The sequence below is a fragment of the Drosophila serrata genome, unplaced genomic scaffold (genome assembly GCF_035046125.1).
Source record: "Drosophila serrata isolate PLE 108 unplaced genomic scaffold, ASM3504612v1 contig_276, whole genome shotgun sequence".
NCBI lineage: Eukaryota > Metazoa > Arthropoda > Insecta > Diptera > Drosophilidae > Drosophila > Drosophila serrata.
Genome location: NW_028257174.1, coordinates 3,777,492 through 3,791,546, shown reverse-complemented (window position 1 = coordinate 3,791,546; position 14,055 = coordinate 3,777,492). Strand labels below are relative to the sequence as shown.

The following is a 14,055-nucleotide window of genomic DNA, read 5'->3' as shown; positions in this document are numbered from 1 at the left end:
AATATGTAATATTAATTAACAAGTTACATTTATTACCCACTTTTTATTTCTTCACATTAATTTTAAAGAACTAGTTCCCTTGCATCTACAATCGCTACTATCTCATCTCTAGTTTGCTTGAGTGTCATATCTAACACAGGCCGCAAGAAAAAAACAAAACAAATAGCGTTTTTGGCATAAAATAAACAAAATTAAGAAAGTAATTGATTAAATTGGTGCTTGAAGTCACTATTTAATCGAAAAAGACAGAGCAGCAAAATGGCCAGCAGTTCTAGAACCACAATTTTGCCGCAATCGAAAGAGGCTCTGCTAAAATCGTACAATGCCCGCCTAAAAGATGATGTTCGCAGCATGCTAGAGAACTTTGAGGGTAAAATATTGGAATTAGAGCTGTCTTTAGTTATTTAATCTAATCTAATTCCTAAACTATAAACCCTTTTCAGAAATCCTTAAGCTAGCCCGCCGCGAAAGTCACAGCCAAATCTCCAAGACAACACAATGCGAACAGGATGCCCTGGAAATGCAAGTGCGGGCGGCGAATATGGGTAGGTTTATGGTATAAGAGCCGGGAACTTGTTATTAAATATATATACGTTTTTCAGTTCGCGCTGGTGAGTCTTTAATGAAACTAGTGGCCGACCTTAAGCAATACCTCATCCTCAACGATTTCCACTCTGTTAATGAGGCCATCACAAATAACTCGCAACTATTTCGGGCCACGCAAATCGAATGCGACAAGAAGCTAATGAAATTGAGGGACGAAATGGCCATGGATCTGTACGATCTGGAAGAGGAGTACTACACTAGCATATTCAAGTAGCCTAAATGAATATAAAACGAGATGAAAACGTATGCTTAATGGCTGATTTCTGAAAAGGAGCTTTTATATTCGTGATTTTGATGGCAAACAGATTTTTACCGGTAATTCTTTATTTTATATTTTGTACCTATCACTGGCCCATACGTATTTTGACAAAATTGAGTTATTCACTAAGGCCTCCAAATGAAAGATACACGTCTCAAGCAAGCTTTGTCCCCATAGAAGTTTAGATTAAGGTTTTTTAATATTAAAGTATTTGTTTTCCATAACCTCTTGAGTTCCTCGTCTGTTTCTATCATTTTCAGAGTAAACCCATTTAAAGAAATCATTAAATTCAAAGATGATTCTATCGTTTCAGCTTAATCTAGCTACGAATATATTAAAATGAAGTTTAAAGAGAAAACCCACTTGGCCCATAGAGATATGGGAGTGCTTTAAAACCTAGGTAGAATTCTGCAAAACGTAATTCTGCTCAAACTAAAGCCCTATCTACACAAATTCAGGTTAAATCGGTGCACAATATCTGTATGCTATCAACAGACGACCGCCTTATCGGTGGGACATGTTTTTTTGGCACAGATATGGGGAGATATATACAAACATACGAACTTTTAGGGGTCACAACTATAAATTGACTTTAAGGCAGGTCGGTAATTAACAGAAAATCTGTTGGAAATTCCCAGAAACTTAATATTATTAAAGTTATGTGTAAAGCCATCTGAACCTAAGGCTGTGACACCTGGTTTCTTGGTTTTTCAGGGACTTGCGTCGAGGTGATAAGCCAGCCATCGTTGTCTTTTGCAGCACCGATAAAGTTATTATTTATTGAAAGAAAACCCGAAATACTTGAACAATCTTATCCGCTTCTCGGCATGCTAATTTATTGTCGATTAATCCCTGTCGATCCATGCCCGTTTCAAGTGCTCTCTGAAACCTCTTCTTCTCTCCAGGGGGGGTCCAATCCCAAATCCCCAATTGATTTGCTAATCTTCCTTATCGAAACAGAGCAGTCTATGAGATAACAACGATTCCAATTCGATTGCAGCTGCACCTGATGGTATAGATGGCCTTCGCTAGGTGACTATTTAGTTTTGTTTCCCAGTGGAATTTTATTGAATAATGATTCGATTGAATGGAACTAAATTTGGCTTTGATAGGAGATTAAATCAGCGAAAGCCACTTGAAGTTGACTAAAAACAATTGCATTTTTTTTTTGTATAAAAATAACATGATAAGGCAAATATTTATATAAGTCAAGTCCATAGTCCTGAAACTACTTCTTTGAAATTTATATTTTAACCATGTATAATTAATGTATTTTATTGTTTACACTCTTCCCCCACATATAAAAACTTAAATTTAATAAAAAAAATGTTGTATGTCTTAGAAGATAAAGTCTCTTTCCTCCTTCTCATCCAGCAGCGTCAAACTTCGTTCGAATCGTTTAATCTCCTGATACCAACTGGGATCCTTGGCGGCTATTTCTTCGGGTCTGCCGCCCTTGTGTCGATAAAGGAACTCGGCATGTCCTTGTCCTGCCACTCCATTCACCGTACAGGACACAAACTGATTGAAGACCTTTGAATCCCAGTCACCGCCCACATAGCGGACAGCGGATGCCTCCTCCTGGATCTGGACAAGATACTCCTTTTCCTCTGTGCGAACTATAAAGTTCTGATGCTGTGGCGGTGTTCCCTTTTCGCCATAGGAATAGAGCTCAAAATTACTCCAAGTCAGCGGTTGATATTTACCCATAGGAGTGCAGACATAGCCCACCTTCAGGGAGGATAGGAAAAAGGATGGTTGACTGAGATTACCCACCACCATACTGCTGCCATCGTCCAGGAATAGAGCAAAGTAAACATATCGATTGATGGAGCTGAGGCAACGTTCAGTGCCAAAGCCATGATCACGGAAGCCCAGCATTTTCAGCGGAATCTCCTTTCCCTCAAGGTTGAGCTTGCCAGAGAGCTCACCATTCTGTTCATAGTGGGTTCGTCGCTCCATGATGTGATTGACACTACGAATCAGGCTGTAGAACCTCTCATTCCAGGCCTCTCTAGCTATGGAATCGGCAATCAAAGAGGAACTCAAGTCACGGCTATAATCAAAGTGTTCCGTGGAGGAGCTCTTGAAACGCAAATCCAGGCTCACAGGTAAATCCTGCGTTGTTTTCTCTTCATCTCCTTGGCTTCTCACAACACCTTCGTATTTAATCCTCCACACCTTCATGGATTCCTCCTGATATACATGGAAACCTCCGCCCTGGAATTCGCTGCTCTCCTTGCCATCCTCAGTGGTGAAATGGATCATGTCCGGCAGATTCGGCGAGCTAAGTAATCCCCGTTCTGGCAGCCAAAGGTAGAGAGCTGCCTTAAGGACTCCTCGCCTTCGTCGCTCCAAGGTAACCATCAATTTTTGACCCTCCTTATTGGCAGCCATAAAACTGACCACATCGTAGCTTTTGGGATCGGTGCTCAGTTCCTGGGGTCTGTCGATTTTTGCCAAGTGCTCTTCGGAGCCCAATACATCTTCGTTTCTCCTATATATACGATATCGCAGGCGTCGCAGGACTAATAAAGCCAGACCAAATTTGACCCTATAGAAGATACCCTTCAAGGGGTATTTGTCGAAAATCAAAGGAGGCTTCAGCCCAAGGAGTTTAAGAACTAAACTAATCAGAGTCCAAAGAATGCCAAAGATCAGGCCGAAGGCTAAAAGGAACACCATGTTTGGAGATCACAGATGGTTCTTTATATATCCTTGTTAGTTGAAATCCTTTAAAGATCTGCAGGAATCTTTGGGGGAGAACTATAAATGTTGTTGACCGCTTGGCCTACTTTACGTGACTGTGGGCCTGCTCCAGATTGTGCTAGGAATATGCTTCTTCGGCTACCGTCGTCGCTTATCAAACCTTCCCCACCGATAAGCTACCGATAAACCCCTTTTTTTCAACACCCCCTCGTTTCCGGCTTATCGGCGCAACCAGTTTTGTTAGAGGCTTTACGACGACCACTATATGACTACCTCGTAAATCTGGATCTGTCTGCGATCGCAATTTTCTGATTGATCCATTAGCAAGGTGCGCAATCCATTAGGAATATTCGATAACAATCTGTAGATAGTCGGGTTTGCCGCCGAAGTTATCTTCTGGTTCAAAGTCTGCTGACTACTTTGGGCACAAAGTCTCATAAAGATCTAAAGAACTAGAATATAATTATGGAATAATAAGGGGTAATAGTATTGCGGTAACAGTTCCCCATGAACTTATCTGCAAAGCATTATAATTCCGGGATTTGTAGGCAATAATAACTGTCTGATAGAGGGCCAGGAGAGATAGTGATTCATGATTTTAAAGGCCATTTGTAAATAGTTTTGAATATACCAAGTGAGAGATTATGATATTTATACTCAATCAAGGTATCTTAGTAAATAACTTCAAACTTTGGCTTTCTAAAGTTGACTTCTTTCTGTATTTCTGTAATATTTATACAACATTTATATATTTTAATGTGAGTAAATTTATTTTGCTTTGATTTAAATCTTATTTTCCAATACAGAAAACGGTATAAAAAAGGTCCTTTGTTTCAAAAGCCTTAACCAACACTGATCCGAAAGCCTGTCGGTTAAGCGCCTGCGTCGAAAAACAACAAGCGCTTAATCAATAAAAACATAAAATTTAGTGCGCAAGGAGCATCGGCAGCAGGAACAGGAACAAAAACAATATTCTCCGCGAAGGACAACAACATTCGCATAGTTTTTCCTGTTTGTAAAGGACGCGCAGAGGAGGAGCTTATTCCATTAATTTAGCATTATAAATCGTAGATAAAAGACGACGACGATAATTAAGCAATTTCCCAATTAGCTTTGCAGCTGCAGAAAAAGCAAAGGTGAGCGAATATTGAGTATTTACCGTTTGTTACCTGTGCGCGACAACAAAACGCACAGGGAAAGTAGAAGGAGCAAAAGAAAGAGAGGGAGAGTGAGACAAAGAGTGAGTGAGAGAAAGGTAAAAGCAGCAGCAAAATAAGTGAACCAAACTGCATTTCCAGGAACAACAAAAAACAGGACAACAGGACGCAGTGGAGAGGAATAATTGAAGAAGAAATACAAAAACAACACAACAATAAAGCAGAAGAAAATACATCAAATTAAAGGAGACGTTAAGGAAAATATTGCTTAAAATTGCTGTTCGTTGAAGTTTTAATTTAATTAAGAAGCTTAGAAAACCATCCATGTGATAAACACTAAAAAAAGAAACCAAGAAAGGAACGCAAATTAGACTAAAGAAACTACAGAAAAGAAGGAACTGCAATAAAGGAACGGAGAAGATAATAAGAATAAACAAGAAGCTACACATAAAAGCTACTGAAAAAAGGATAAACCCTAAAAACTATAAAAAGGGAGCGTAATTATCTCCAGTGAAAGATCTTTCACTCAGTTTCTCAGAGAGAGAGAAAGAGAGAAGAATCTGCTTCCGCCATAAGCTTATTTACCGTTAACTTCCTTGATTAATCCTTAACCGTTAGCCATGTATAAAACCATAAGACACGGCGAAAATAGTCTGCAGTACACGATACTGCCACAAAATGATGATTTCCGCATTGAGGGAAAGCTATCCGGTAATGGACGCTCCGCTGGAGGAGCCTCATCCTCATCTTCGTCCGGCACCAAGGTCAAAGGGCAGCGACGTCGCCGTTCCTTCTTCGCCTATCTAGGACTCATTTTCGTGTGCACCGTGATTATTGGAGCCGTGCTAATACCCTTCCTGGTCTCCGCCGAATGTCTGCCAAATCCCACGGAATGGTTTTTGAAAACTAAGGCAGCACTGATCCACAGCCCACAGAGAGGCGGTGGCGTTGCAGCAGGCGGTGGCGACACAGCAGGTAATCCAACATTGCCCACAGGATCTCCATTGCTGCAGCAGAATGTGGGACGTAATGTGCAGATTGTCAATCGGAATGGCGTGGAGCAGTTTGTGCTTCGTTTGAACAAAACTAATGCCAATTCTATTACTCCAAATACCCTGGCATCATCCACCACCACCACCTCGAGCAGCAGCAGCAGCAGCACCACCACCACAACCTCAACAACGAGCACGACAACCACACCAGCTCCAACTACAACCACAACTAGCAGCACCACCACGACAACTACTACCACCACCAAGGAGCCAGTGACCACTCCCCGATACTCGGCACCGGCCACCACCATCACCACGCGCATTATCCAGGTTCCATTGCTGAAATCCGCCGCCAAGAAACCCATTATGCCACCGGTTTTGGCCAAGACCCAAGGAGCTCAATACCAACCCGGCATCGGACAGCAGGATTCCAAGATGCAGACACAATCAATTCAGGACGAGGAGCAGACAGCAGCCCAGAATAATCGCAGCAACAGTGCCTGGATCAAGACGCACTGGGCCTACATCGATCCCTCGACCTACTTCCAATGGACCGTAAGTAACACGCAATGGCGTGACTCCTCTAGAGGTTACCCTGCACTCAAGGAGACGAGGGGTTTATGGGAAATGTTAGAAGTAACTTTGTAGTATTTGAATACTCTTAAGTCCCAGTCCGATTCTATGACCCCAGAAATCTCAAGAACCCTTAAAGCAATTAGAAAGATATTTAGGATGCAGCTTTCTAAGATGATTATAAAGTTAATATCTCTGATACGAAGCTATTAACTATTAATAATTATCCTGAATTTAAGAATATACTCTTTATAGAAACCCCCTTGACATAGACACTCTTACACATCTTTTTTACTACAGTACCCATTAACCTATGAACCAAATTCGATTGACCTTTCCCCCTTGAGTGCCATGGTATCCTTTTTTGGGTCGATTTTCTTTATTAATAAACCACTAAAAATCCGGTCTTATTTTTCGCAGGGTTACAAGGCCGAGGATAGCGTGCTGCTGCCCGCTCTTTTGGGTTTCGCCCTCATCGGTGTGATTCTGATCATAACGGTCTGCTTGGTGGCACGCAACAAGCGCACCATCGTCTCCTCCGTCCGTAAGCGGAACCGTAACGTGAGTACAAAATGCAATTAATTTGCTGGCAAACAAAAAAAAAGAAAAAATAATAATAAAAAACCACTCGCCCGGAAGGAGGGTGGCAGCAACGACCTTGAGCCACTTACAGGGTCTCCCTCCCTCCCTACGGGTTGTGGTTTTTATCCATTAAACTAGTCAATTTACATTGCTAATTGTGTTAAACTTAGCTCGCATTTAATTGCTTGCCGTAAAATGATTTTAATATTTAATTTGAAAACGCGCTCGCTTTAGTTTCGCGAACCGTGTGTAACGAGTCCATTTAAACGTATTTTTTGTGTTTAAATAACTCAAGTGAAGTGTGTGTTAAGCAAGGAATTAATTAATGTTTCATAAACATTTAATTTGCCAATTTGAAAGTGTTAATTTTAAAATGCGCGCCAACCGTTTAGAACCGTTTTCAATCCTACTAAAAAGTGAACTGGTTCCGTGCCATTTCAAGCTGCGCGCCCAACTGTCACCTGCTGCGCCGCCCTGGCTTTGTCGTATGTACCAGGGCTGCTCCACTCATCTGGGGAAAGTGTGCCAGAAATCGACAAAAACTTGACTTAAAAAGTGCACAACACTGCGAGTTATTTATGAAATAGTGTCAAGCGAACATAATCAAGATTAAAAAGGCTACTTTGACATAACAACAACAATGCCAGCAACTGGTTCGCCTCAAATACGACCGCGCAGCAGCCCTGGCTTGTCTCACACGTCACAGAAACAGACGACGACATTGGCCCGAAGAGAGCCGATGGCAGCCGAGAGCGAAAGGGAGAGCAGGCTTTCGCCGGCTATGTGGCAATTTCTTTGGCGTTGCTGCTGCCAGGGCTGCACAGCAGCGGAAAGAAACGGAACTAGCTGAGAGTTGGGAAAATTCGGAAAACTCCGACCAGTGCTGGATTGGTGCGAGAAATGTGGCAAGTTAAGTGAACATATGGAGGCAAAGCAAAAATATTCTGCTGTGCCCCAGCCCTGGTATTAGTGAAACCCAAAACACACGCACGCACACACACACACACACAGGCACCCGCGCGAGGCAACTCGACTCGTCTCACAGGTGAGCAGCGCAGCAGCAGCAGCAGCAACGGCAACGGCAGCAGAGCAGCGTCGAATAGCGCCCAGAGCAGATTCAGATTCGGTTTCTGCCCCTGCCTGCGTCCGATTTCAGTTCCAGATCCAACACCTGCAGCGGCGGCACGACAGTTACTCTATCGCTGTGCCTGCGAGTGAGTGCGAAACGCTCTACGGGAAGGGAAAACTGCAACGTGGAAAGTACGTCAGCGAACGGAACGGAAAATCCTGTGAGTAAAAAAGTGGCAACAACGAAAACGCGTGTGTGTTCGCCTGGCCGTGGCCGCAACAACACAAAATTTTGCCAGCGTGTCTCTTGCAGTCTCTGCTGTGTGTGTGTGTGTGTGCCCATGGTGCGTGTGTGTGTGGGAGCGCGCTAGCGGATTTGCCCGCGTATGTGTGCGTGTGTGTGCGCGCGCGCGTATATATACATGTGTGTGTGTGTAGTGCCAACAAGGCAAATTGTGTTTTTGTTATTGGAATGTAGCATCTCTTTAATACAGTAGTTATCCCTTAAGTGGGCTTTAATCCCTACATTCCTGCCTCGCCTGACAGATAACGTTCGCCCACGCAGATAACCGTGCATCCATCACTCGTGGCATTAAATTTTTGCATGTGACCGAAATGTAGTTACAATATATAGCCCAGTAAACGGCACATTTCCAGTTGGAGGTTTCACTTATTCCAGAGGTTTTTTTTCGTTGTTGTTGTTGTTGTTGTATGTGCTAAGGATGCGCCACAAGTTTTTGGGTTAAAGTCGTGGCAGCTTTAACTGTAGATTACTGTGAGCTCAGATTTCAGATTCGTGGGAGAGGCGCATATTGATATTAAGAAAGTCGTGGCCTTTAAGTCAAAAGGGGATTTAGCTAAACTTTTAGTTAATTATTAATTTTTATAAATAATTAATTTTGTAATAAAAAATTTGTGGTATGTTATACAGAAAGCTGATCAAATTAAACAGAACATATAATCCAAGAGATTAGTGATTTTTGAATATTTAATGAATCCAAGACTTAGGCAACGTAGGCAGTTTAGCAATAGTGTGCATATATTTAATGGATTCTGTTGGGTGGTATTATCTATCCATTCTAGGAACTTGTAATAGCATTAGGATAGGTCTGATATCAGCAATCAAGGCTATAAGCCCAAGATAAGCATATTGTAGGGTTAGTTTTTCAAATTTGGGATTAAATATATAGAAACAGGAAGTGATAATAGATTTTATTAAATTTATATAAGGGTTTAACCAAAAAATAATATTAAAAAACAGCCTAAATGTATTACTCAAAGTGTTTTTTAATAATTAAAATTAAAATGAGACAAAAAGGAATATAAAAATAGGGCACAAAGTCCTTAAAACTGATTATCTGTTGAACCTGATACTAAAAGTGGGTTTTAAGGTTTCCATTGAACCCATTCTATAGGTTTTTTTTTAAAGAAATAATGAGATGCCCATTCCAATAACCAAAAACATCAAACTACACAGCACAAAAATCCCACCATAAACCAAATAGACACTAATATCATTTTCGTATTGCAGCACCGTCTTTTTGAAACACCTGCTCACCTGCTCCTGCTCCTGTTCCTGCCACTACGATGGCCATTAAGCCCGGACTTGGTCGCAAGACCAGCAACAAAAATCCACCAATCCTAAGTCATGAGTTTGTGATCCAGAACCATGCCGATATCATCTCCTGCGTGGCCATGGTCTTCGTTGTGGGTCTGATGAACGAATCGACGGCTGCCTTTGCCAGCGCCTTCATCTCGCTGCATCACAATGTCAGCGGTGAGGATCCCAGTCGAGAGCAGCCATATGGCAAGGCCTACACCTATATTGCCGGCATCAAGGACTATTGCGCGATATTCTTCTACACGCTCACCTGCATCATTATGCACGCCATCATCCAGGAGTTTGTGCTGGACAAGATTAGCAAAAAGCTGCATCTGTCGAAATTCAAGCTGGCCCGCTTTAACGAGTCCGGCCAGCTTGTGGCCTTCTACCTGCTGTCCTTCGTCTGGGGCGCCCATGTGGTGCTCAAGGAGGGCTATTTGGGTCAGGTTGCTCAACTGTGGGAGGGATTCCCCGACCATCCGATGAGCTTCCTGCACAAATTCTACTTCATCGTTCAGCTGGCGTACTATCTGCATATGCTGCCGGAGCTGTATTTCCAGAAGATCAAGACCAAGGAGGAGCAACAGCCCAAGATTATCCATTCGATCAGTGGCTTCACCCTGATCGTCCTGGCCTACACACTGAGCTTCCAGCGTCTGGCCCTGGTCCTGCTGACCCTGCACTACTTCAGCGAGCTGCTGTCGCACATCTTCCAGCTGATTGGTGTCTTTGATCGCGAGGAGCGACTGGCCAAGCTGCGTGTGGTGAACAATGGCGTCTTCTTCCTTATTCGCTTTGCCACCTCGGTGATTGGTGTGCTCACCCTGCACTATGGCATCGGTGGATTCCGATCCCTGCTGGCTCTTGGCGGTCTAATCGCCCTGCAGGGTTACCTCGTCTTCTCCTTCATCACGGAGCAGCTGAGGGCCAAGCGGGAGGCCAAGAAGGAGGCTAAGCGAGAGGCTAAGTTGGCGCTGCAGACGAAGAAGCCATCGAAGGCGCCAAAGGACAAGGTGAAGCGCAAGAAGGAGAGCGATCTGCCCGAGGCGGATCAGTCTTCGCCCAGTCCCGTCAAGCAGAAGCTCAAGTGAGAGAGCTACTCCTCCAGAGCAACAAAATCTTCCGCACACTTCCAATCTACAGAGAAACACAAAAAGGATATAGAGAGAAAGAGAGAGATAGAGAGAAAGAGAAAGAGAGAGCAGCACCATGGACAAGGAGCCTAGAATAGCTAGTTATAGACGATTGTAAAGCACGGCTCCACCTGTTTTTGTAAATCTCGATTAGCTCCAAAACTACTGCAAACATTTCTGCTGCATTTACTTCCTCAACGCAACACCAACACACCCACAACAACAACAACAACAACACACACACAACAAGAAACTATTTCTTAGCCTAAATGTTTTGTTTCATTTTAAGTTTACATCATTTTTTTTTTTAAATAAATTTTTTTATTTTTATACATACACATAAAAGAAGAAAATCAAAAAAAAAAAAAAAGAAACTAATGCTTATTATTGTAACGTGTGTTTTTTGTAATTGTTCTTCCTTGTAGCAAGTAAATTGTTCAATTGCTGAATACTGAATGATTTAACAATTTCCGATCGTCCTATTTGCATGTAAAACTATTTTTTATAAAACTAAAAAAAAAACACAAAAAAGAAAGAAAGATGAATGAGTGAAGATGAACAAGAACATGATGAAAAGATTGTAACGAAGCAAGAAAATATTTGCTAAATATATGAAAATATATATTTTGTATAAGAAAACTGAAATGATTGGAAAATGTTTTATTCTAAGGGGACTTGGTACTATAATTTCCAATTAGAATGTTAGGGAAAAAATGTATTTTCAGAGAATATGTACTATAATTCCCAACTGGAATGTCAGAGTTATTATAAAAAGTTATTGATTTTTGTCTAAAAACACTTGTATATTTAAGCCTGTTTGCTTAACTAGTATAAGATATAGGTGTTTTTAGACTACAAAAATCCATTTTTTATAAAATATTTAATAATTATATATATTTTTTCAGGATATCGAGGAGCAGGGCGCCGAGGATAATGCCACCTTGCTGACCACCACTAATTTGTCTGACGACGATTAATTGGAGCTCGTCTAGATGATTTACGATTATTAACGTTTAATCTTTATTCTTCAAACCAACTCTTAATGGTTTTTATTTTGGTTATAAGCTTAGCGATCCGAAATCCTTGGGATTTCCTTCCGTTTTGAGACAGACACAAACTCACACGTATATTTAAGGATCAGATTGGTTTATCAAAGCTGTCCAAAAGCCAAGCTAAAAAAAGCCACTTTCACTGTTATGTTTCGTTCTTCCACTTTTACCCAAAACAAGAAATGGCAAGCGGAAAATGAAACAATAAAAAAAGAAAAGAAGAAAAGAAAACAAAAAAAACAATGAAGACTGTTTCTGAAACAACAACACAAGTGAGTTAATTTTTGTTGTAATTTTCAAAACTCGTTTTTCGAAAGTCTGTCCGTCTTAAATTTTTCGTTTTCCCTTTCCGAAAAAACTCTTTGCCTGGGTTGTGTGTGCGTCTTGGTGTGTGCCTGAGAGTGCGATTGTGTGTATGCTTGTTTCCATAATATATAAAGATATATACTAAATATATATGTATACATATTATATATAAAATATGCAAAAGCCGTAAGCCGATCAATTGAGTTGGGATAAGTTTTCCATTTGTCACTCGGAAAAAAAAACTAGTGTGTGCGGTTCGGAGCTGTGAGGGCTTAGTAAAATATATATATAAAACATACATATGCAAGAAAAAGAAAACATAAGAATTCATTAACGTCTAAAAATATATATATTATATACTTTTTAAAAACTAAAGCGAGCTTTTTTTAAACCTAATTTTTACCTAAGAAAACGAAAAAATAAAAAAGAATTGTAAAATGAGAGCCAGAGCTGTTAGCATAATTTTAAAACCACCTTTAGATCGATCTCTTGTTGCAGCTCTGAGTCGCACTGTGCCAGTAAAAATATTTAATTTGAAAAAAAAAAACTTAAAAATCGTATACAAAAAATATACATAAATTAGTTTTCGGTGGCATCTTCAGGCTTAAGGAACACACACACACACCACACTCAAAAATCAAATGAAAACGTCCAGAAATAAGAGTATTTTTTTTCGCAGTGCAGTGCTTCTGGAATTTGAATAAATCCAGCACATAAATACATACAATATAAAAAAAACATTGAGAAGAAGCCGCCGATGCATTTACACCTGGATTTCAAGTCTAATCCAGGCTAAATTCTGCACAGCTTGCAGCAGCACCCAAAAAATAAGCTTCGCAAACCGAATGCGGATGAAGAAGATGTAAAAGGGGGAGGGAGAAGACGATCGATTGGAGCATGATACCGTTATACAAGGCAGTGCCCCAACAAGTGAGTGCAAGCGAGAGGATCAGAAGAGAGTGTGTAAATTAACCCCAAGAAGGTGCAAGCGGCTTAAAGTCACCATTTGTAATAATTCGAGTTTGATTTGTATTTTTGAAATGTAATTATTTAATAATCAAATTTCAAATTATTGAGTTTAAAACTAGGTTTTTTTTTATACACACTAATTATTTTTTTCCTACCTTCAATCTTATATTTCTTGCGGCAAAAACAACAGTCATATTTCTGTTGTCCAAATAAGGGCCAATTTTTCCACACAGTACTGAGTAGGAGGAGGAGGACGAAAAAACATATTCAGCTTTCTCTCACTCTCTCTTAGCTCCCAGAGCGCCATGAGCTAGCACTAGCAATACCGTCCTCAAAAGAGAGCAATTATCGCTCCGATACCACCTTTCAAACATAGTTGGATCATGCACACAGAACCCTTTCGAGCACAGACTACCTGGTATAATGGTATCATGAATTAGCAATGATGATCTGGAGAAAGAGTTCCGAGTTTCGTGAGGCATATATCGGGGTGGTGGGGGGGATTGGGGGGTACTATACCGTATGTAACCGTGTATTACTGTGTATTGTGAGTCTATATAACTGTGTATAACTGTGAAGCATTGACAAGTATTTGAGATGATCTGTATTTTTGTAAGCGTAATATTTAAAAAGCAAACAAGAAAACATAAGAAAACAAATCCAGAGAAGCAACTATTATATAGCGTAAGATATCGGGCGCGGCACACTCGCAGCAACACAATTGATTTGCTCAACATAAACACACACACACACACACACTTAATATATACATACAATATATATATATACATATATATATATATACAACAAAATATGTAACGCAAAGTATAAGGCTTGCATTTACGAGCGGGATATATCCTCCATATATATGTATATGTTATCACTAATTTGCAAAGAAAGCTAAACTAAGTCCATGTATACAAGAAATAAAAACAAAAAAACCAAAGATATCCGGCGACATAAAAAAAAACATACACAACACACACTATATTGAATGTTTTTGCTTGTTAAAGTGAATAATAAAGATGAAAAACCAAAAGAGGCTTCAA

The 14,055-nt window shown here is 40.6% G+C and overlaps 4 protein-coding genes across 6 annotated transcripts; 3 read left to right on the top strand and 1 right to left on the bottom strand.

Moving 5' to 3' along the window:
* Positions 1-89: 89 nt before the first annotated feature.
* Positions 90-4,815, top strand: MED22 (Mediator complex subunit 22). 2 transcript variants are annotated; one of them, XR_002319394.2, is made up of 6 exons: positions 100-370; positions 444-545; positions 603-921; positions 2,240-2,976; positions 3,118-3,224; positions 4,381-4,815. XR_002319394.2 is itself a non-coding variant. In XM_020947058.2 (3 exons), the coding sequence occupies exons 1-3, from the start codon at positions 259-261 to the stop codon at positions 818-820; spliced, it is 432 nt and encodes a 143-aa protein (XP_020802717.1). In that variant the 5' UTR covers positions 90-258; the 3' UTR covers positions 821-1,087. The 2 variants fall into 2 exon arrangements, 1 of the variants encoding a protein (XP_020802717.1); XM_020947058.2 differs by lacking the exons at positions 2,240-2,976; positions 3,118-3,224; positions 4,381-4,815 and having other exon boundaries at positions 90-370; positions 603-1,087.
* Positions 756-3,670, bottom strand: LOC110179480 (uncharacterized). The gene has a single exon (XM_020947053.2). It carries the CDS (start codon positions 3,548-3,550, stop codon positions 2,204-2,206), a length of 1,347 nt encoding a protein of 448 aa, XP_020802712.2. The 5' UTR covers positions 3,551-3,670; the 3' UTR covers positions 756-2,203.
* LOC110179482 (uncharacterized) lies at positions 4,459-14,045 on the top strand. Of its 2 annotated transcripts, none has more exons than XM_086835557.1 (4): positions 4,459-4,710; positions 4,873-6,278; positions 6,717-6,857; positions 11,588-14,045. In XM_086835557.1, exons 2-4 carry the CDS (start codon positions 5,352-5,354, stop codon positions 11,657-11,659), a joined length of 1,140 nt encoding a protein of 379 aa, XP_086691683.1. In that variant the 5' UTR covers positions 4,459-4,710; positions 4,873-5,351; the 3' UTR covers positions 11,660-14,045. The 2 variants fall into 2 exon arrangements, with proteins under 2 accessions (XP_086691683.1, XP_086691684.1); XM_086835558.1 differs by having other exon boundaries at positions 4,480-4,814.
* Positions 7,239-11,327, top strand: TRAM (translocating chain-associated membrane protein 1). Its single transcript, XM_020947056.2, has 2 exons — positions 7,239-8,167; positions 9,478-11,327. Exon 2 carries the CDS (start codon positions 9,534-9,536, stop codon positions 10,638-10,640), a length of 1,107 nt encoding a protein of 368 aa, XP_020802715.1. The 5' UTR covers positions 7,239-8,167; positions 9,478-9,533; the 3' UTR covers positions 10,641-11,327.
* Positions 14,046-14,055: the final 10 nt, after the last annotated feature.